The 20,544-nt window shown below is 53.4% G+C and overlaps 6 protein-coding genes across 6 annotated transcripts; 1 reads left to right on the top strand and 5 right to left on the bottom strand.

Moving 5' to 3' along the window:
• Positions 1–219: 219 nt before the first annotated feature.
• On the top strand, positions 220–1,589 carry CC77DRAFT_1020600 (hypothetical protein). Its single transcript, XM_018525081.1, has 2 exons — positions 220–498; positions 546–1,589. The coding sequence occupies exons 1-2, from the start codon at positions 243–245 to the stop codon at positions 1,124–1,126; spliced, it is 837 nt and encodes a 278-aa protein (XP_018385479.1). The 5' UTR covers positions 220–242; the 3' UTR covers positions 1,127–1,589.
• CC77DRAFT_936554 (plasma membrane calcium-transporting ATPase 3) lies at positions 1,516–5,773 on the bottom strand (the record flags this gene model as incomplete). The annotated part of the gene is made up of 2 exons (XM_018534500.1): positions 1,516–5,175; positions 5,225–5,773. The coding sequence occupies 2 exons, from the start codon at positions 5,771–5,773 to the stop codon at positions 1,516–1,518; spliced, it is 4,209 nt and encodes a 1,402-aa protein (XP_018385480.1).
• Positions 5,774–9,009: 3,236 nt separating this feature from the next.
• CC77DRAFT_1061535 (hypothetical protein) lies at positions 9,010–9,932 on the bottom strand (the record flags this gene model as incomplete). The annotated part of the gene is made up of 3 exons (XM_018528444.1): positions 9,010–9,286; positions 9,347–9,788; positions 9,836–9,932. The coding sequence occupies 3 exons, from the start codon at positions 9,930–9,932 to the stop codon at positions 9,010–9,012; spliced, it is 816 nt and encodes a 271-aa protein (XP_018385481.1).
• Positions 9,933–10,907: 975 nt separating this feature from the next.
• CC77DRAFT_1020606 (hypothetical protein) lies at positions 10,908–12,427 on the bottom strand. The gene is made up of 3 exons (XM_018525082.1): positions 12,086–12,427; positions 11,883–12,037; positions 10,908–11,704 (listed from the first exon to the last, which is right to left on the bottom strand). The coding sequence occupies exons 1-3, from the start codon at positions 12,210–12,212 to the stop codon at positions 10,967–10,969; spliced, it is 1,020 nt and encodes a 339-aa protein (XP_018385482.1). The 5' UTR covers positions 12,213–12,427; the 3' UTR covers positions 10,908–10,966.
• Positions 12,428–12,720: 293 nt separating this feature from the next.
• Positions 12,721–16,404, bottom strand: CC77DRAFT_1094963 (hypothetical protein; the record flags this gene model as incomplete). The annotated part of the gene is made up of 4 exons (XM_018529767.1): positions 12,721–15,436; positions 15,467–15,817; positions 16,055–16,247; positions 16,308–16,404. 4 exons carry the CDS (start codon positions 16,402–16,404, stop codon positions 12,721–12,723), a joined length of 3,357 nt encoding a protein of 1,118 aa, XP_018385483.1.
• A 966-nt stretch (positions 16,405–17,370) lies between these two features.
• CC77DRAFT_95139 (dual specificity protein phosphatase PPS1) lies at positions 17,371–19,875 on the bottom strand. Its single transcript, XM_018535377.1, has 3 exons — positions 17,893–19,875; positions 17,725–17,845; positions 17,371–17,677 (listed from the first exon to the last, which is right to left on the bottom strand). The coding sequence occupies exons 1-3, from the start codon at positions 19,643–19,645 to the stop codon at positions 17,497–17,499; spliced, it is 2,055 nt and encodes a 684-aa protein (XP_018385484.1). The 5' UTR covers positions 19,646–19,875; the 3' UTR covers positions 17,371–17,496.
• Between the last annotated feature and the right edge of the window lie 669 nt (positions 19,876–20,544).

The raw sequence follows: 20,544 nt of genomic DNA on the forward strand, positions 1-20,544 counted from the left end.
ACTTGCAAGGAGCGCCCAGATTCATCCTTGGAAAGAGTGCGTGAGAGGTAGGATCATGCAGTGCGCGTGGAGCTCCGTCGGCCCATACTCGGAAGCGTCGACGCTCACGACGTCATCTTAGAAATCGAATGAGTACGCTTAACCGGCCCCAACAGTAACATCAACCTTCTATGAACAAATCGTTTACCATCACCTACACTTGATACTGATACTTCTGTTCCTTCCTCTTAGAACCCGAGAAAATGGCGCACCACATCCTTCTCATTGGCGGCCACGGCAAAGTTGCCCAACTCCTCACACCACTCCTTTTGGCCAAATCATGGAACGTGACTAGTATGATACGTACTGCTTCTCAAAAATCTGCGATCGAGAAGCTGGGACAAGGACAGCCCGGAAAGTTGGACGTGCTGGTCAGCAGTGTGGCTGATGTCAAGAACGAAGGGGATGCGAAGAGCATCTTGGAGCAGGTCAAGCCTGATTGGGTTGTCTGGAGCGCTGGTAAGCATAGCATCCAACAAGAATGCATGTATACTCACGATAATCAGGAGCTGGTGGCAAGGGCGGCGCGGAGATGACGTTTGCAGTCGACCGCGACGCAGCTATTGCATTCACAAAAGCCAGCATCCACACACCTTCTGTCAAGAAATTCTTGACTGTATCTTACCTCTCTTCCCGTCGTGGACGCGCACCCTGGTGGAACGACGAGGACTGGAAGGCGGCACAAAAGGTCAACACGGAGATCTTGCCGAACTACTTCAAAGCCAAGGTTGCAGCTGACGAGGTCCTCACTGTTCTTTCTCAGGATCGAGTAGCCAAGGAGGAGAAAGATGGTGTTCCCGCTAATGAGCGCTTCTGTGGAATCAGCTTAAGGCCTGGTACACTGACAGAGGAACCGGCGGGCAAGGTGAAGATGGGAAAGATTGGAGCGGGTGGCAAGACGAGCCGTGCGACGGTTGCGGAGAGCGTGGTCGGTGTCTTGGAAGCTGAAGGGGTAAGGGGCTGGGTCGATGTTATCGATGGGGATGAAGGGATCAAGGAAGCAGTAGCAAAGTATGTCAAGGAGGGCCAGGACGCTGTTGAGGGCGAAGACCTCGGGGAGATGAAGGAGAGGGTTGAGAAGTTATGAGGGTGATCACTTCAATTCAAATTGGGCATGAGCCAGATATTCAACAGCAAAGGGGAACTGAGTTTCTTGTTTCTTCTTGTTGCTGTCTGACTACCAGATGTTGGACGCACGCGGAAAAGTGCCACGCTCAAGAAGTGAAGAAGAACGATACAGCTACAAAGGCTGCTTTCTCTACACCATAATGCAGTAATAGAAAAGGGGTCTCAGTAATACAACGAGCGAGGCAGTTGCCGCCCAACGTGAGGAGTGTCATCGAAAGAGCAAGGGGTATGTACAATGTAGCTCCTCGAGACACCAACTCCTAACGCCGCAGAACATGCATTACAGTTATAAACACTAGGAAAGGCGCGTAAAAATGTGTAAGAATCTAGGTCGAAGGAAAGAGGACCTTATGTTCCAGGTCCTGTCGGTTTGGAGTGGTCTCCAGAGTGGCCTGAGAATGGTCCTACGACAAACTCTGGTGTGGTGTCCATGTTCTGGCTAGGAGGGCCGCGGTACTCGCTTGAGTCGGGCGCTAGAATAGGATCAGTCGACTTGGTGTCTGGATGCACTTCGATGCCGTCCTGTGCCTCGAGGTCTTGCTTTGTCGCGTCGCGGCTGAACTTGATGGAGTCGTTGTCGCCATGACCGCGGTCGATTGGCGACCAACCAGCGACACTGCCAGCGACGATACCAGCCATGACAGTGGCCGGGCCGAATGCAGAGTTTGAACGGGACCTAGTACGACGGCGGCTGTTGGGTGTGGGGGGCGCTTGAGAACCGTCGTCCTGTGGGCCGTTGTTTGGAGTGCCAGGCAGAGAATGGCTGGAGCGAGACTTTGTGAAGATCTCCTTGGGATGTTGCACCTTGAACTTCATGGCACTGAGACGCCCACCACGTACTTTGCGGAGGAAAGCAAGCTCGTCGCGAATCTCCAACAGTCCCTGGTTCCATTGATATTCGTCATCGGAGATGGTAAGCTCGGGAGTTTGTTTACGCCTGAAGAAGTCGGGGACACACTTCCGGACGAGCTCATCAGGAATCAAGCGAACAATGACACCGACGGGCAGAGAGAGGAAACCCAGGACTATCGAGTAGCCCCACTGAGCACCGTTGAGTCTGGTCACCTTGAAGGCGACACCACCAACGAAGATGATCATCGTCTGACCACCAATCATGATAGCCAGGATGATGATGAAGAACCAGTTGTGGGTGATGCCCTCGAAAACATTGAAACGGTTATCGAGCCTGCGGTTGTTCAGTGCGTTGAAGATTTGCATCCAGACGAAGGTGTTGAAGACCAAGGCTGGCAGTTGCTCCCTCTCGTGTTCGCTGTGGTAGCTGAGGATAGACTCGCCGGCAAAGTAGAGGATAAAGGTGACGACCAGCTGGTAAATTGCTTGACCGATGATCATCTTCCACATCCTCAGGGTGATGAGAGGAGCAGACTTCGGGTCAGGCTTCCGGTCAAGAAGGCTGCGTGTTGGGGGATCGGTTGCGAGGGCCAATGCGGCGAACGTGTCCATGATGAGGTTGACCCAGAGCAGTTGAACAGCAGTCAGCACAGAGGTTTGGTCGTCGCTAGACACGGCAGAGACAAAGGTAAGCAGGACGGCGGTGATGTTGACAGTAATCTGGAACTGCAGGAACTTCTTGACAGCGTCGTTGACCGCGCGTCCCCAGAGTAGTGCCTTGACGATGGAAGCGAAGTTGTCGTCCATGAGAATAATGGCGGATGCCTCCTTTGCGACTTCTGTACCAGCAATACCCATGGAGAAACCGACGTCGGCTGTCTTTAGCGCTGGCGCATCGTTGGTTCCGTCACCAGTGACTGCAACAGTCTCGCCAAGCTCTTTGAGGCGCTTGACAAGCCTACGCTTGTCTTCCGGACTAGAGCGAGCGAGAACACACAGCTTGGGGATGACAGCGTCCATGTCTCGCTTTGAGAGCTTGCGGAAGGTAGGGCCCTCCATGACGACACCTCCAGGTACAAGAATTCCACAGTCTTCGGCGATGGCTTTGGCGGTAAGGACGTTGTCACCAGTGACCATGCGGACGTAGACGCCGGCGTGCTGGCAGTCTTTGACGGCTTCACGGACACTCTCTCGCAGAGGATCTTGAATACCGACAACAGCCAGGAAAGTCATCTTCTTGGACACGTCCTTGAAGACAGCTTGGCTCGGGTCATCCTCGTTCTTCGAAGACTCAGCAGGTGGCCAGCTCTCGAAGTCACGGTAAATCAGGCCGATGGTTCGCAGAGACCGAGACGCGTAGGTGGTGATGACTTGCTCGAGCGTCTCACGGTTGTCGCCTGTCATGGATGTTTCGACGAGCTCCTTGTTGGCGTCTGTGACGATCTTATCGCACATTCCAAGCAAGATCTCGGAAGCGCCCTTGACATACATGCGGTAGCGACCATCGTTAAGTTTTGCAACAGCTCCGGAGCACTTGATGGCCGAGTCGAAAGGAATAACCTGGACAATGTTGGCGTTGGACCGCTCCTGGGCGACATTGCCCATGCCGAGGAAGTCGCGTGCGAATCCGAGTAACGCGGTTTCAGTCTTGGAGCCGATGAAGGGATCAGGGCCTCCAGCCTCACCCTCGAAAGCGGTCGTGTTCTGGATGATTGATTGCAGTAGAACGTCCTTGACATCGCGGTTCAATGTCGCAACAAATTCGGGTGCCGAAACATCATTGGGGTTCTCTACAGGCGACTCTGCCACATCTTTGCCCTTGCTGCCATCGTCAAGTGGTGGTGCTGCCGCTTTGAGCTTGTGGTCCCCGAAGCGAAGAGCAGTGCCTAGAGAGCCAGCGACAACCGTCATTTTGTTCTGTGTCAATGTACCTGTCTTGTCGGAGCAAATGGTGGTTGCATTTCCCATGGTTTCGCAAGATCGGAGAAGACGGACCAGGTTGTTGTCTTTCAACATGCGTGTCGTGGCAAACGCCAATGCAAGAGTGACGGCTAGCGGCAGACCCTCGGGCACGGCAACGACAATGACTGTGATGGCGACAATGAGAATGTTGAGGAAGTTCTGACCCTTTTCGGCAGGGGTGTCGGGGCTGCCTTTCAGACGGACGAGGAACTCGATGAAGAGCACAACAAAGAGCAACAGGGCAGCTGCTCCACCGAGCTTGGCAATGTACGTCGCAAGAACGTTCAGCTTGTTCTGGAGCGGAGTAACTTCGCTGTCTTCGCGCAGAGACATCATCGTCTTTCCGTAGCTGGAATGCACACCAGTAGCGGTAACCATGAAAGAACCAACACCTTCCGAGACCTTGGCGCCAGACAGAATGAACGGGTCGACCTTCTTGAGATTGTCGTGCCTTTCGATGGCCTTGAAGGCCTCCTCGCCAGACATTTTCTTGAGCAGGTCAGACTCTCCAGTAGCCGAAGACTCGTCGCACTTGATGCCGTGGCCTTGGATGAGAATACCATCCACGGGGATCATGTCACCAGGCTCCAGATTGACAACGTCTCCAACAAAGATGTCGTAGACGGAGATTTCGCGAGTCGTGCCTGAGCGAACCACCTTGATAGTCCTGTCCTCCTTCTTTTTGTTGAGCTTGACGAATTGCCGTTCCTTTTGCCAGTCGTTCGCCGCACCCACAACAACCACAATGACAATGGCGACAATAATGGCGACACCTTCGATCCACTCGACAGCAGGCTCGCCCGGCTCATGCTCTACGCCAAAAGTTTGGTACAGTCCCAGGGCCAGCGAAATGACAGCAGCGCACGTAAGCAAGATCAGGACCTTGTCGTTGTAGGCCATCCAGGCTAGCTGGAAGATGTTCTTCGGTTTCCTCACTGGCAGACGGTTGTCACTAAAAATGCGCTTCCTGTCAGCAAAGGCGTTCTCCTTGGAACCGGCTGGGGCGCTGTCGGTGTGTGCAACTCCATTTGGAGACGACTTTTGCGGAGACTCTGTCCTGCTCGGAGTAGTAGCCTCGTCGAAAGTCACGACACCGTCCAGTTGCTGCTCGTCGATGCTCAAACCGGCTCTGCGGTCGGACCGAAGACCTTTTTCTAATCCATCAAGGCCACCAAGAGCATGGAAAGCGGATAACTAGATGTTGTTAGGATATACATGAATGCGGTCCAAGCGTAGTTCTTACACTCTTGGGGTTGTAGAGCTTCGCCAGCTGTCCAGGCGAAAAAGCGAACTTGTTGTTCTCGACCTCAAAGTCAGCCTCAGTGCCCGGATCGGGTTTCAAAGCATCTTTATCATTCATAATTTCAGTCGGTCCCAAGTCTCCCTTTAGCGTATCGCCCTGTGATGATGGTACATATGTGCCCGAGCTATTGGATTCACCATTGTCGGTCGCCGAATCAACCGAGTTGCCTCGGGACCGGGCACCAGGGACGTTGAGCAAACCGGCGTTGCTGTTCCATGCCGTGACCGGTGAGCTGATGTTATGCGGGCTCGTGGGTCTGCTCTCCTTGCTATCGAACGAGTGCGCATTACGCAGTTCTTGCGATTGCTGCCTCGAGTGTGTAGGCGAGACATTGTCGGTATTAGAGTATGTTGCAGGTCTGTTGTTATCTTGAATGGCTCCTAGGGGGACCGAGTCGCCCATGGTAGGGTCGTTGGTGGCAGATGTGTCGATGGTGATGGTCGGTGCCCGTGGCCTTGATGAAGCATTGCTTGCATCGGTGTTCGCCATTGCGGTAGTCTGGCGCCCCTTCCAGGCAGCTGTGGAAGGCTGAGGGTGGGCTGTGCAGCAGGCAGGCGGGTGGTGGCCGTAAGCGTAGCAATGTCAGGTGTGCACTTCCGGTGAGTGTGCTAGATTATGAACAAGACCTCATACAGAGAGTACATGCAGGTTATAGAGGGCGTCTGTCGTGGTAGAGGCGAGAGGGCGGCGCTGCAGCCTTGGTCGTCGCGTTGTAAAGAGCGGAGGCGAGTACCTGGGAAGGAGTCTGGTACCTACGTCGTCGTCTTAGCACCTGTGTTGTGGTCGTAGCCGGCAAGAGCGATGGTGGGCTTACCTGGGCACGCTGCGTCTGCGGCAAGAGCGATTGAGCGAAGGAATGGTTCGAAGAGCTGATGCTATGGACTAGTGAGTGGCAGTGTTCTGGCTGCGCATACTCGTTCGCGGTCGAGTGTGGCTATGGCAGCTCGTGTCCCTGGGTGCTCGTAAAGACTATCAAGTGGCGAGAAGACGTGACGCGACAATCACGCTGTTTGCTCAAGGAAAATGGCTGGCAATCTTAGATGCTGGCTTCCAGAGAGCACAAGGCAAACAAGACCCCCAGCCAAGGCCATGGACCTTGTTGTGCCTTTGCGAAATACCCAAGACTTGCACTGCCCCGATGCCAACCTCGAGCGCTAAGCCGTTTGCGTCGAGCGCTATTTCGCAAGCAGCATGGGTGCGGGACTCAAGCGGGACGGCCTCTAACCTAACCCCTCGAGTGCCAGCCTCCGTTTCACCCCACGATTAACCGGTTAACAACTGTCCTGGCCAAGTCCAGTCTGCATCTCCTGCACGCTGTCTCGAGCGGTGATGCGCCATGTGGCCATTCGCACAGCAACAGCCTGGCACGACCATCGTCAACCTCGCACAACCCAAACGGGCTGCCTTCCGTATGGCCAGTAGGTCACGGCCAAGGCACGCCTACCGCACCGTGTCTGAGCGCTATATCACAAGTGATTCATCGACGCAAATGCTAGGAAGCGCGCTTTCGCCTATAGCTACTCCTGTCTTCTTGGCCGTCCATCCGACTAATCGCAATGGCGCATCAACAAGACGCTTTATTTTTCCAGTGGCGGCCATGTGAAATTATTTTACCGCCTGCTCAGCCTCGACCCATCACCAGCTCCACCTGCCCTCGGCTTTGTTGGCTCTCGTCCATCTCGCCGCCCTCGTACCTGAAGATCCAAGATATGTATGGATAAAGGGATGCGTCAATTTCCGAGCGGCCAAGAGCTCCAGAAGCTTGGCTGTTCCGTGCCCATCACCCGCCCAGTCTTGATAAGTTTGTTTGCGTCATTGGCGCTGTGATTACTCTTATCGTCAACTTGGATCACCAGGCGCGTTGACCGTTACAATCCCCCGAGTTCAGCGTTCCATGGACCTGGTACCCTTGAACCATGTGCGCGAGAGCGTCATGCAGTAGCACATTCGAGCATCTGTATTTGCATCGCGATGAGAAGAGCAATCGCTTCACCTCAACATAAGCTTCTGACCTTGAGCTACAGTAGTAAGAGGCTTGCTGCATACAAGATCTTGACATGCTTTAGATGACCGCTTCTGCGACCTTGGCAGCCTACCCCACGACGCACTGCGTGTGCTGTCGGTCCGAAAAGGTTGTGGTGTCCAAGTTGTTCCGAAAGCAACTCACCCTTAAGCATCTGCGGTATTTTACGTTGATGAACCAATAGACCAGCCGCGCTCCGTACTTTACTTGGACGTGTCTCCGTTGCTCTCTTTACGTCATGGCATGAGTAGAGAAAAGGTGATATTTAAGGAAAGCGTTTGGTTTGCTTGCTCGTTGATTCGCCCGTCGAGACAGCAGCGCTTAGTAGACGCCTGACGACCGTCTGCTGAGCCATCACTGCACGTCAGCAAGGTTGCTGTCCGAAAGGCCTCGGAATAGCTTCGCATAGTTGGGGAGAGCATGCACAACCCTATTTTGTCATGAGATGACATGCATGATTTTGGAGAGCTTTGGGAGAGGACAGGTCAAGGCGCTCATCTTCCTTTTTAGGCCGAGGAGCGCCCTTGCGATACTCGCCGACATTTACAGGCGATGGAATATTTGCTAATTGTATGCATCGGTTGAGTTACTATTTACTGGTAGGATCTGTACATGTTTGCATGGGTGCTACCTTGGTTGGATCTCTTGGTTTGCTCCAGACAGTAAAGGAGCGCATATGATGTTTTATTACTCTCTACACAGCATCTACGCAAGAGAGAGTAGCGAGACAGCGGTCGAGGGTGTGCATAAGTCCTTAGAAGAACCAAGCAACGTCAAGACTGTTGGTCTCGCGTAGACGTTCCGGAGTCCGTCGTTCCTGTGCGAACCATTCATCATGAAGCCTAGCCCAGACTAGTTAGCCCTGCGTCTGAGCTAGAGTACACAGCCTCTTGTGTCGCCTTCGGATTCCACACTTTGGAACGAGAAGGCGTAGTCTAGAGATTGATCGCCACCACGAATTTTCTCAACATTACACCTACCCGGAGCCTACCGCGTGTACCCGTCACGACTAGGAGGCTGTGCAAGTGAGCGGTCGTAAGGGAACTGTGGCCTCATGTTTGCGACAGAATGATTTTTACTCTGATTCAGACGTGTGTTCGTCCAGACAAGATTGGGATGTGGCGACCGAGTGATGTGTTGATCTTTCTGGTAAGTTTCAAGATGTATGTAAGCAGACTGGTAAAATGCGGACATACCTTGTGCTATCTTGACATCAAGCTGATGATGTAAATACGTGACGCGAATATCTCCGTGATTTCAAGATACAGCAGACGCGATGTGTGAACTTATCACAATACAGTAATCTAAGAGGACTGTGCTAGCACATGCAGAGACTTTGTCAGTACATATCAAGACTACCGAAGAAGACAGTTCTTGACTCATATTCCTAACCTCAAATCCCATGGTTCAGACATTGCTCTCTCCTTTCATGCTTCTCATGTGGTCATGGTGCATATTGTCATTCGAGTATTCATGTACTGTTTGACAAGGAGACGGCGATGTCCATGAATCAGCGCCATCCCACCAGACTTAAACTTGCATCACGCATCATATTTACTCACCAGATCATTCAGTGGAAACACGGGTCGCGTCATAGAATAGCACAGTCATTTCGCTCTTATATTCGAATACTTCATCTGTCTCTAAAACCATCAAACCCACCCTCTTCAATGTCCTTCCGTTTGCTTTGAGTACGTGCTCCTCAAGCCATGGCAGCAGTGGTCTCAGCAGGAGTAGTAGTGGTCTCAACAGGAGCTGCAGCTGGGTCTTCTGCCGCGGGAGTCTCTTCAGCGGGTGGTGCTTCAGCGGGAGCTTCCGCTGCTGGTGCCTCTGCCGCTGGGGTCTCAGCAGGTGGCGTCTCGGCAGGTGGCGTCTCTGCTGGTGCTTCGGCAGCAGGCGTCTCGGCAGGAGGTGCTTCGGCAGCAGGGGGTGCCGCAGGGGGTGCCGCAGCTGGGTCCTCGGGAGGTGCAGGCACGAAGCTATAGTACAGTCAGTGTCTGGTTCGTCGAGACCACATCATATCCGGCGAGAAAACTCACGCAGCAGTATCCAAAGCCAGCTTCCCGGCAGTTCCACCCACAACATCAGTGCCGTCAGTGCTCGATTGACTCTGCTGGCTCAATTTAACATAGTCGGCCAATTGCTGCGCATTCGCAGGGTTGACCATCATGACCTGGCCCTCCTGGCAATGTGGTCCGGTAGCACAGTACAGAAACATGGGGTCGGCACTAGTAACAGGCATGTTGAAGGTTCCAACATCTGTCTGGCCGTCCTGGAAGGGAATGTGACCGCTGTGGATACCGCCTTCCATGGGCGTGCATGCTGTATCGGCCGTCGACTGCGTGACGGTGTGGTTGCCGTTGGAAAACTGGAACTGGATGATATCGCCGACTGCTGCAGTAACGGTGTTGGGGATGAAGGTATCTTGTGGGCCACCGACGATTACGGGAATGATTTGGTTGGCGCGACGAAGAGGGTTGGCTTGTTCGGTCAGTATAGTCCAAGCGAAGAGATGGAAGATGACATACACTTGACGCTAGGCAGTCTGTTGACGGTCCTGAATGCCGGACCTGGAAGTGCACTTGCCGTGGCAACAAGGGCGAGAGAGAAGATGGTAGACTTCATTGTGTAATAGCAAATAGCTCAATTTACAAAAGGTATCGAAGGCGTTAAAGGGCTGACTACCGTTCAACGGTAGACGGAAGAATCGAAAGTAAATATTATGTAAAGACCGTTCTACGGTTATCGTAGTTAAAGAGCGAAGCGAAGAAACGAAGGGTAGGAAGCTTGAATAGCGCAGGAAAAGACATACGAGTACCTAGCCTCATATACCTAGGTACGCTTGTCTCTACGCTACGCTTCGTCCGCGCGCTTGAATCAACTCTCATCCTCCTCTATCCACCCTGAATCTTGCCTACGTATCTCACCTCCTGCGATAATACCTCAAACATCGAAAATGGCCTGAGGTTCTGTAGGGCTACCACAAAGCAACCTATAGCGCACGGCGGTGTGGATACCTAAGCTGTAAGACCACAGCGGCCAAGCTGTCGCATTGTTGCACGTCGCCTAAACGATGTTTGACAGCCTTGTTTGCCAAGAGTAAGTACGGTAGATGTGCATGGGTGGTGGCGTAGTATGCCGTTTGAAGATGAGTGGGGCGAGGAGTGCCGAGTTGCCTCATGATCGTTTGGAAACCTGAAGTGCCTTACTATGCGCGGCGCTTAGACTTGACAAGGCAGAAGCGGGTAAACGGCAGGGTATCTTTTGGTACTGGATGAACGCATATCCTGAAGAAGTAATGGTGCGTCGATGATGTGAGTTGATGACCTCGGGAGGATAGACGGTTGGTGGTCGGACGATGAGCCTGCGTTGACATAGATTGAAGTAGAAGAGCGCATCATAACCTCGAAGCGGTGGACGTAGAGTCCGCAGTAAAATACCTAGGTAGATGCCTTCTCCTCCAGAACTACAGGTCATGTCGTCCCAGATGGGAGATCTCCGGGCCTCGGTATGTGGAGGCGTGGAGCCAGGAACGTACCCACACGATCGCATTATTCACAAAAAGCAGTAGTCATGCAGTCCAGCCAAGCCGGACATGAGTTGTTTGGCGGCGGAGATGCGAAGACCGCGGCACCGCGGGTCCATGTCATTCATTCTAGCTACTCCTTGCCTCCAAGATACCGGTAGACGACTGAAAAGTCTTTGCCTTTGCAGTTCTCGGCCTTTTCGCACGCATCGTAAAGCGCTCTCGCGGGCTCCCCTAAAGCGAGCTTGACACCCGCCTCGTCGGCAGCCTTGAGCGCAAGCTTGAGATCCTTGCTAGCCAGACCGATGCCAAAGCCCCCTTCATAGCCTCTGCTTGCAGGCGAACCCTCGATGACTCCGGGAACGGGGTTGTTAACCTCACTAGGCCAGCATTTACCGGTAGCCGTGTTGATCATACCAGCCAGCGCCTTTGGATCTAGACCCCACTTCACACCCATGCTCATGGCCTCTGCAGTTGCAATGTTGTTGAGCGCGAGAAGGTAGTTGTTGGCAAGTTTCCCCTTGAGACCCGCACCAGGCCCACCAAGGTGTACTACTCTCCGGCCCATCATTGACAGTACTTTGGTGGCTCCTTCGACGGCCTCTGGCGGCGCACCGATCATGAAGGTGAGCGTGCCAGCCTGCGCCCCAACGACACCCCCGGACATGGGCGCATCGATGAACTTGCCCTGACCAGTAGAATGGGCAGCTTCCGCCACCTCGCCCGAGGTCATGGGGTCGATGGTCGAGCAGTCGATGAAGAACCGCTCTTTGTTGACGGAGCTGTCTGACAGAAGAGTTGCCGGCTCCAGCATCTCCTTGAAGACTGCCTTTACATGCTTTGGCTCCGGCAGCGAAGTGACAATGGTTTCCTGAGGCTGTCAGTACAAGCATTCGAAGCGGCAATGACAACATGTATGAGTGGAGAGCATCAGAGGATTGGCTATAATATTTGTGTAATCAGAATAAGGGTCGAAGACCCCCAACTTAGATCATTGATAGAACAATTAATTCATCATAAAGCGGTGGGAGGAAATGAGATGTACGTACGGCTTTCTCGGCGACCTCTCGAACGTTTTCAGCCACGCGCACGCCTTGTGGGTGCTCGTCGAGGAACTGCTTCGTGGCTGCGGTGTTTACATCGTGCACGAAGAGCGTGTCTTCGGCGGGTATCTTTGCTCTGAGGTTTTTCGCCATGGGGTATCCTATCTGACTGTTAGGCTGGGTAGTCATGTGAGCGCCGTGGTACTAACCCATGCGTCCCAGTCCTATGAATCCCCATGTCGCTTGCAGACTGTGGGAGCTTGAGAAGCACCGTGTCTGGCGGGCTGTAGGTACTGATCTCCGCAGAGGCGAAGCTAGCGCCGAGACTGTCCGCATCGTGATATGAGGAGGAGGGTGAGCTGTTGGTTGGGGTTGGCGACGTATTGCGGAGAGCGGTTGGAAGCGGTCTCCGCACCCATGGACTGCGTTCAACCGAGGTCGCGGTCCATCGGTGCAGCTGTGGAAACAACACCGCTGCGTCGGGCTAGCTGCTGCTGGGTGGGCATTGTGAATGGTATGACCCGGCTCCAGTGCTGGAGCTGGACTTCCGTGAGGTTTGAAAGTAAAGATGGGGTGGGACAGAGAAAATTACACGCTGGCGGAAAAGTAAATCCGGCCGAAGCACGCTAACTCGAAGCTGTTTGGGACCGTGATACTGCTTGTATTATTTATGAAATTTGTGCATTTAGCTGGCAGACAGTTTGCAAACTATATAGGGAGCTGGAGCAAGGTAGTGGGTGTCGCAGCGGCAACAAGGAAGACATGTTAACGCTTACCGCCGACGATAGGTCGCCTGGAGAAACTCGCGCTCATTTCATGCACACGTAAGTGCCTGGCTGTCTCATTACGACCATGCTGAAGCCTGACGAAGCTGTTGAATGAGGTCACTCTGCTTCGTAACAACGGCCTTCGCCTCGGCGATAGTGCGCTCCATGGTGTCGATCACGTCGTCTGCATCCTGGGCAACCCTACGCGCATGCTCTAGCTGATCCATGACTGCCATCGCATTCCTAGCTCGCTCCTTAGCTAACTGGTCAAGCATGCGGCAGGCGCATTCAATCCAGGCTATCGCATCTGTTGTGTTCTGCTCATTGATATCGAGCGAAGACCATGTCATACCGAGGTCCAACACTGTCCACTTTTGTCCAGGATTGAGTGTCATATAGATTGGTAGCAAGCAGAAGTAGACCTTACGCGCTTGCCATGAGAGGAGTTTGCCGTACTGGAAGTGAAGGTCGTGCTCGCGGGACTGTAAGAAAGCGGCTTGGTTCTGCTCAAACGTTGTGTTGAACCAGCCTTCAAAGGTTTGACGCCATTGAATCAACTGATCATTCGTGCTCCAGACGTCGATGGGGGGAAACAAGCAATCTGGCTCGACCACACCGGCACAACGACACGCGACATAAGCCAGCTCAATGATCTCATCAACCAGTAACTGGAGCTGCATGTTGGTGTCCTTCTTGAGCTTGTTGAGTGAGTCTTTCAGTCCGATTGCACTAGCCCTGCCAACGTCATCGCACGTTGCAATCGTGAGCCCTGTAGCAGCGCCGGTTGCTGTGACTGGAGCGGCAGGAGGTAACAGCTGCGAAGTGCTTGAGATGAGATTGGCCAATGCTTGGAGAGCTGCCGTCATTTCGCTCTCATGCTTCTTCGTCTCTGAATTCCACTTGCTAGAGATCTCAATTTGTCGTCCCTGAAGCCAACCCCTGAAGACAACGGCAGTGTCAGTGGTGGTCGGTGGGCTCCAATGACCCGCGTCGATTTTCAGAGCCTCGTATACGTTGCGAACAAACTGTATGAACTCTGGGATGGTGTTGTCCCGGTAGGACTGAAGTTGGAGAATCTCTTCTTGCTGGCGTAACAGGTTGATTTCGTGATTGACAAGACCCAACGCCAACAGTGTGGGCAATCTACTGAAGAACGAGATGCAAGCGGTGGGGGAGATCATGGTGGTATCTTCCCATGCTGGCCTGGGGACTTTGTTTGTGTCGAAGAGATCTTGGAAGATCTTGTCCACAGCCGCAATCATGCTAGAGAGGGTCTTGCTGGTTGCCTTGGCAATGGCGTGGTTCTTGTCGATGATCTCCTGAATCATCCTCTTCAGCGCCGCCAGCCAGACGCCGTTCTTGTCGCGTGTCGGTGTCCATTTAGCGACATCCCTATGGGCTTGGGCGACCAGCTCGTTCATTGCTTCGCGTCCTTCGACCATGAAGTTTTCAATGTCCTCCCCCTCACTGTCCAACTCTTTAATCGCTTCTCGGAAAAACTCCAGACGTTCGGCGGCAAACTTTTCAGCGTTTGTTGCGAGCACAGGATCGTCATCCGCGTAAGTTTCGGGCCAGTTCTCTGTGGTGATATTCGCGGCCTTGAACACATCCGACACGAAGTCGTACAGGCACTGTCGCAACCGGATCAGAGAATTGTCTCGCGACTTCGACACGTCCAGGCTTTGCTCGTTGTTCGCAATGAGGTTGTCACTGAACTTGGTCTCGATACCCCTCAACCACACATCTAGCTCGTTCAGACCACAGCTGGGTCGGAGTATCGGCAATGCACGCCCATATGGATACAAGGTGCGATAGATACGCTCGACCCACTCTTGTAAACAGCGTAACATTTCCTCTTTGGTCGCTGTGCTGGTGGCGGCATGCTTGTCCATAGCATTCGTGACGCGTTGCCTCTCGAGGGCAGCCCAAAGGCGGACGTTGAACTCTGAGCCATCGATAGCTGGTACGTGATGGGCAGCTCCGCGTGGCGGAATGTCGGTACCACGCGTTACTTCATTCATTGTACCCATGGCTTCGCTCAACATCCATCCCCACATGTCACCGTATCGATTCTTGGTGTTGGTGAAATATGTGTCAATCGCCGTTCCAAGCGCAGTGAGCCGCACAAGCACGTCGGGGTCTGCTGGCAGTTGAAAGTTGAACCTGTTGGACAGGATAGTCATGGCGCCGTCAATGTTCATCAGCGAGTCGTTGTATTCATCACTGGCGCTCTTGGTGGCGTCTCGGACGTGCTTGACAACTTCCGCTACCTGTCCCGGTCCTGATGGCTGACTGGATGTGACGCACAGTTCTGTCACCATGTCTTGGACGGCGTTCTCTAGGTCCGACAAAAGCTGTTGCGCCTGTGTGAGGTTGCTGACAGCGCTGTTGCTAAACACTGTGGCAGTATCGGCAGGTGAGAGATCTGCACCAAGCTGAATCCCTAGTTGCTGCGCGCTATTCCGGATAGAATCTTGGATGCCTTCAATCAAGACATCTTTGCTCTCAATAACGGAAGTGACGCCGCTGATGAATGCAGCCAGCCGGTCAGCGACTGAAGCATCCGCCGTTAGCGTGACGTTCAACTTCTGTGAGGCGATCGTAAGCCTATCCTCAAAGACCTTCTTCTCTCGGTCGTACTCTGACTGTCTAGCGTCGACTGCGCCAATGTAAGTCGAAAGGTTTGTCCTGATGTCACAGTCCGCCAACATCCTCTGGCCGAGTGCCTCTAGGGCGCCCTTCACCAAGACAGCTAGCTGGCGGTTGTGCTCCTCGTGGTTCTGTTGCATTCTGCTAAGCCAACGTTCAGCTTAAGTGACGTACTCTTTGGCCAACTCGTCCGTGGACTGTTGGTCAGGCTTACTGAACTGGAAGCCTCGGTTTGCGGCGGAGGTGGTGAGACACTGCGAGGTCAGATGCACAGTCTTACGTGATGCCTTGAGCTCTGCTGTGGCTGCGGCGATGTAGGCGGTGAGTGCGCTCTCTACGTCGCTGCCGGATGGGAAGCTCAGAAGGGTGGTGGAGCCGGCGAGTTGTTCCGTCAATCGGGAAACAAGCTCGTCGTGCTTGCTCTCAGTCGCTTCGTGCTTCTCGGCAGAGGCTTTGAGCTTGACACCCACGGCCGCAATGTACGAACGTAAGTGCGCGTTCAGACTAGAGGCATTGCTTGAGATGCTGATGTCGTTGGCGCCGGGAGAAGAGTCGACAGCGTCGGTAAGCTGACCATGGAGAGCTTAGGAGTCGTTGGTCTGCTGGATCACGTACTTACAGAACTGCTGCAGCCGTGCTTGTATAGTTCCTTCGCCGAGTTGGAGGTCGTTCAGACGCGAGCACGCCTCGTTGAGATGGGCGGTCAACTCTCCGTTGAGCGTAGCAACTGCCTCCTTGTTTTATATGACACTCTTGACTTACTTCAGGAAGAAGGCTGGTTTGAGTTCGATGCTGTCAGACGTGTGCGCCGGCTGATCTCCAAGAATCTCGGGTGACCTGTTGTCGATTGCCTCGCGAAGACAGTCTTGGACTACCTCTAGGTTGGTGGCCATATGCTCTGACTTTGTGATGCGGGTCGACATGGTGTTGAGCAGGTCATACAATATCAGCTCTTCTGAAAAGGGATTGCGAAGTTAGCGTCTTTCTCGCACGAGTCTCATATGGTCAAGCTTACCAGTGTGACCATCGATGGCTATTCCGAACTGCTTGGCGATCTTGGTCATCCGCTCCTTCATACGTTGAATTGTCGTTTGGTACTGCTCGTAGATCATGTCGCTTGCGTCTGACTGAGTTCCTATCGCGGTGACTACTACACCTCTACTTCACTATTCACCCCCAGAAGTTCTTCTTATTTGACAACTAACACAACATCTATCAGTATCTACTACTCATATCTGAACGTTCGTTACCTGACTTCGCTAACTCAAACCACTGTTTCTCGTCAGCTGCTCTCACCCGTCATATCTTCGCAGTTTTGGTAGTGGTGGCAGTGGTCATGATGAGTAGCAGACACTAAGATGGCACTGACTTGGAAGACAGGCGTAGTGTCTGCTCATGAGCTGCTGTCTCTACTGTGTTTACACTACCTTCGGTCGAGATGGCGAGATGCTGCATGGAGGTTTCCAACGTTGGGCGAACGCATGTAGGCTCCACGTTGACGACGATGTCAGAGTTTGGACAAACTCTGAAAAAATTGAATACATGCATGTAAGCATGCTATGCGGCAACGACTCATTAATACCGTCGGACATTCTCGCTATCTTCCTCTGTAATGGAGCCACCGAGTCGCAATCAATCCATCCGATAAGATCGCAAGGTTTGAAACACTCTCTTCTTCCAACGTTAACGTCGAGCGCCACGATGGCTCTCCAGAACTGCATAAGGTTCATCACGTAAAAAATACACAACGATGCAACCTGACGAATTACCATGAATGTGTTGACGGAAACCATTCTTGAACTAAAACGTATACGCCGTAAGTACCTGGACTCAGTACGCCGTGATCCTTCCGCAGTGCAGTCCATTGCAGTGAATCGAGACAGTAATACATGAATCGAGAAGATGAATGATGAGAGATGCCCTTGGCCCTTTGACCCCATACTCATCGACATCGAGCCCGTAACCCAGAATGACAGATAGCAGACAGCAGACAGCAGATACAGAAACCATGAGCCGCAGTTCCGCGTACAAATCACGCAAGTATTAAAAGAGAGTAGGAAGGAACAAAAGCGGCCGCAAACACCAGTATATCGCACACAAAGATAAGAACAAGCCTGGCTAAAGGCAGGGTAGTCGGCAGGGTAGTCGTACAAGTACGAGTCGTGTCGTCGTAAGTCATTTCGAGCAGAAAGGTCGTGAAGTCGTTATCTGGAGTAGGGCTTGTTCATAAGAGCAATCTCACGCGCTACAGTTGCCCACTCCAGGTCGCGGCGAAGAGGCTCGTTGCGTCGTTGGCGCTGGTACTCTTCCCACTTGAGTAGTTCGTAGGTGAATCGAAGGTGAGGTTGGATTATAACATTAAGTCGTCGCGCCCGGACAAAGCAGCTAAGGGACGTCAGTTATGGTCGGAAAAGAGCTCGCAGTTTGCTTACTAGGCACGGGGAAAAGACATGCCCAGCTCATTCATAACTTCCGCAATGCAGATGGTCGCAGAGCGTGATACGCCCACTCGGCAATGTACCAACGTCGCGCCTCCCTCTTGCTTCCCTGCTTCTACAAGATGTCAGTTGAGAACCCGCACCATGAGCTGCAACACATACCAATAAATTTGAGACAGCGCTCAAACTCGCCCCAGAGAGGGTCTACACCATTGTCTTGGACTCGGTCGATCATCAAAAAGTTCTCTGCGGGCCAATCAAGCTTCTTCGTGACGTCCTCCGGCCAGGAAAGCGCTTCTCCGACGCTCAGGATGCGTGTGATGCCGATAGCGCGGAGGAGCTCCGGGTTGTTGGCATGTCCAAGGTTGCCAAGATACATGTATGGCAAGATACGGCTGGGTAGGCTTCCATCAAGCTTCGACAGCCAGCGTGGTTCTGAGATGTTCAGAATGCTCTGGTTGAAGCGAGGAGACTCCTGGAGGATCCGGGGCTGTATCGCCGTCAGGAGCGCAACGTCCGAGGGGTATGCAAAGAAGTTGCGGCCTTTCTCGCGATGCATCTGAATCCAAGCATCGTGAACAGGCAGGCCTTCGGCATACATAAAGTAGGCCAAAGCAAGAAGAGTCGTCTCGGTATAGCCGTCTGTGCAGTGTATCAGGAACTTGCGCGGCGCCGCAATGTCGTCCATCTCTATGGCCTCGTCTTCTTCTTCTCGTCTGCGCTTCGACCGCCGAACCTCTTGCGGGTTCGCTAGCTCGTACATCCACTTGCACATATCCATAAGACCATCGACTTCACCGTGCGCCCACGTAGGAGGCATGATGCTTCCTGACGATGGGAACTCCATGTGCAGGGTAGATTTGCGGTGGACCCGCTCAAGACCCATTCGCAGAGCCCGTAGTGAGCGTGATTCAGGTACATGTGCAAGATCGGTCGCTTCGATGAGCATGTCATAAGCGTCTTCGCCCGCACAGTCTGGATGCAGTGCCTGATCAGGCGTAGGCCCTAAGAAAACATTGTTGCTGATCTCGGTTGCTTTTGACATTGCGCTCATCTCATATCGCTCCCAGTAGAAGAAATCAGCAACCTCTCCCGTCATGTCACCTGCGGAATTAATAGCAACAAGCTTTGGGTATTTCTCTTGCATAGACGCGAAAGGATCTGAAAGCATGAACGTGTTGAACAAGCAATGCGGAAATCCATTTCTCGCTTCGTACTGCCTCTGAGCTTGGGAAATCTTCTGAGCGAGCGCAACGGTGTCTTGCGGATTGGTTTTGTGATCGCCGTAAACAATAATGTCCGAAACCATGGCCAATTTACAAGCCTGGATTTGGAAGTTGCGCACAGAAAAGCCATCCTTTGGGTCACACTCCATGAACCTGGGTGTGTCGGAAGACACAGATTCCAGTAGTTCGTCTGGTGCAACTGCGCCCTTTAGCTTGGAAGACGACAGGTTTCCACCAGTCTTGACAACGGTAATGCTGCGAATGCACCTGGGAACCTTTCGGCCGCTTCTGCGACGAGACGAGAAGAAGGCAAGCTGGATCTGGTTCTCGGAATGGAGACCGTGCATCCATGGGAATACCTGGTCGGGGTTCGGCAGCGGCTGCGTTGCAGTGTGCTCCAAGGCCTCTGCCATGCGATCCGCCGTGATGGTGTACACGGGCGGGTCATCCGAGTACAACGAGCAGTAAGCATCTGGCGGGTATGTGATGGACGACTGCTCAATGAGGCTGTCTTGCCGCGGCGGCGATGCTGGGGGAGTTGCGGGCAGTCCGCCGGGGGAGCATTCTGGGATGTGCTTGTTGGGAATAGCAGTCGGCGTACCACGAGAAGAGGTGTTGAGCGACAGGTGCGGTGGAGGTGTCGAAGAACGACCGAGCATAGAAGGATATCTGGCGACAGCAGCGGCCATGTTGACAAGTCCAAGGCCTGGGGTTGAGATGGAGCGAAGGCGCGTAACGTGGGAGGAGGGCGAGAAGTCAATTGGCAGGTCCTCTGTAGTAGCAATGGCCCTTCCCAATCAGAGAGATGCAGCGGAGGGGTCAGGAGACTACCAGAGCACAGCAGGAGTGACAGGAGTAGTCTGTCGGGCAATTGATAAGTACGCGGCGTCTTAAGCTTCGGGCGTGGGACCTACGTGTTGAAAGTTTGGGTAAGACGGCGCGTTAGTTGTTGAGTTGATCAACAGCCGGGGCCAGAGAGGTAAGCACGAAGCCGTGGAGAAGTCGCGGCCCTTTGCGGAAGAGTGAATCTAAAGCGCGGCGGTAGTCATGCTGCGATGAGGGGAATGGGAGGAATTGGATTAAACGAGCAGGAAGAAAGAAACATGGAGGGGCGAGGGGCGTCGATGGAGGTTGTAGCCACAGGAATGATATGGGCGTCTCTAGTGGTTCCCCGCTATCTCACCATCCCAAGCACTCGACAAGGCGCCGTTTTAATTCACCCAGCCCGGCTTCATGGTGCAGCCACCATGCAACGCTTGCTCCATGGCCGGCTGTGGTTGGCTGGGGCAGACAGCACTGCACGACGGGCAGCCGAAATAGCAGTTTCGGCTTCGTGACAGCCGCTGGGATTCGGCAGCATCACGGCGCAGTTGTTGCAAGGGCGATAAGGATGCCAATGGGTGGGTCTCGCGGACCTCGCAAGGATGCGTGCGGAGATATGGCAGACGCACTGTGCGCGCTGCATGCTCTACTGGCAGCTATAGTGAGCAAGTGCCCGCTAACAAGGACGACGCCGGCTGCGTGGAATCGGGCTGGCTGTTAGTGCGCCATTCGCATGCGGATCCAGCATCATGCCCCACTGCCGTGC

This window comes from Alternaria alternata (assembly GCF_001642055.1).
Source record: "Alternaria alternata strain SRC1lrK2f unplaced genomic scaffold CC77scaffold_11, whole genome shotgun sequence".
Taxonomy (NCBI): domain Eukaryota; kingdom Fungi; phylum Ascomycota; class Dothideomycetes; order Pleosporales; family Pleosporaceae; genus Alternaria; species Alternaria alternata.

What these genes read in the sequence shown, in the direction of transcription:
- CC77DRAFT_1020600 (XM_018525081.1), top strand. Translation starts at nt 243, where the DNA reads ATGGCGCACCACATCCTTCTCATTGGCGGCCACGGCAAAGTTGCCCAA. An exon ending in TTGGGTTGTCTGGAGCGCTG is followed by an intron (nt 499 to 545) that starts GTAAGCATAGCA and finishes CACGATAATCAG; the next exon opens with GAGCTGGTGGCAAGGGCGGC.
- CC77DRAFT_1020606 (XM_018525082.1), bottom strand. Translation starts at nt 12,212, where the DNA reads ATGCGGACAGTCTCGGCGCTAGCTTCGCCTCTGCGGAGATCAGTACCT. An exon ending in CATAGGACTGGGACGCATGG is followed by an intron (nt 12,038 to 12,085) that starts GTTAGTACCACG and finishes ACAGTCAGATAG; the next exon opens with GATACCCCATGGCGAAAAAC. An exon ending in GAGAGGTCGCCGAGAAAGCC is followed by an intron (nt 11,705 to 11,882) that starts GTACGTACATCT and finishes TGACAGCCTCAG; the next exon opens with GAAACCATTGTCACTTCGCT.
- CC77DRAFT_95139 (XM_018535377.1), bottom strand. Translation starts at nt 19,645, where the DNA reads ATGGCCGCTGCTGTCGCCAGATATCCTTCTATGCTCGGTCGTTCTTCG. An exon ending in GCGCTGTCTCAAATTTATTG is followed by an intron (nt 17,846 to 17,892) that starts GTATGTGTTGCA and finishes GACATCTTGTAG; the next exon opens with AAGCAGGGAAGCAAGAGGGA. An exon ending in ATGTCTTTTCCCCGTGCCTA is followed by an intron (nt 17,678 to 17,724) that starts GTAAGCAAACTG and finishes GACGTCCCTTAG; the next exon opens with CTGCTTTGTCCGGGCGCGAC.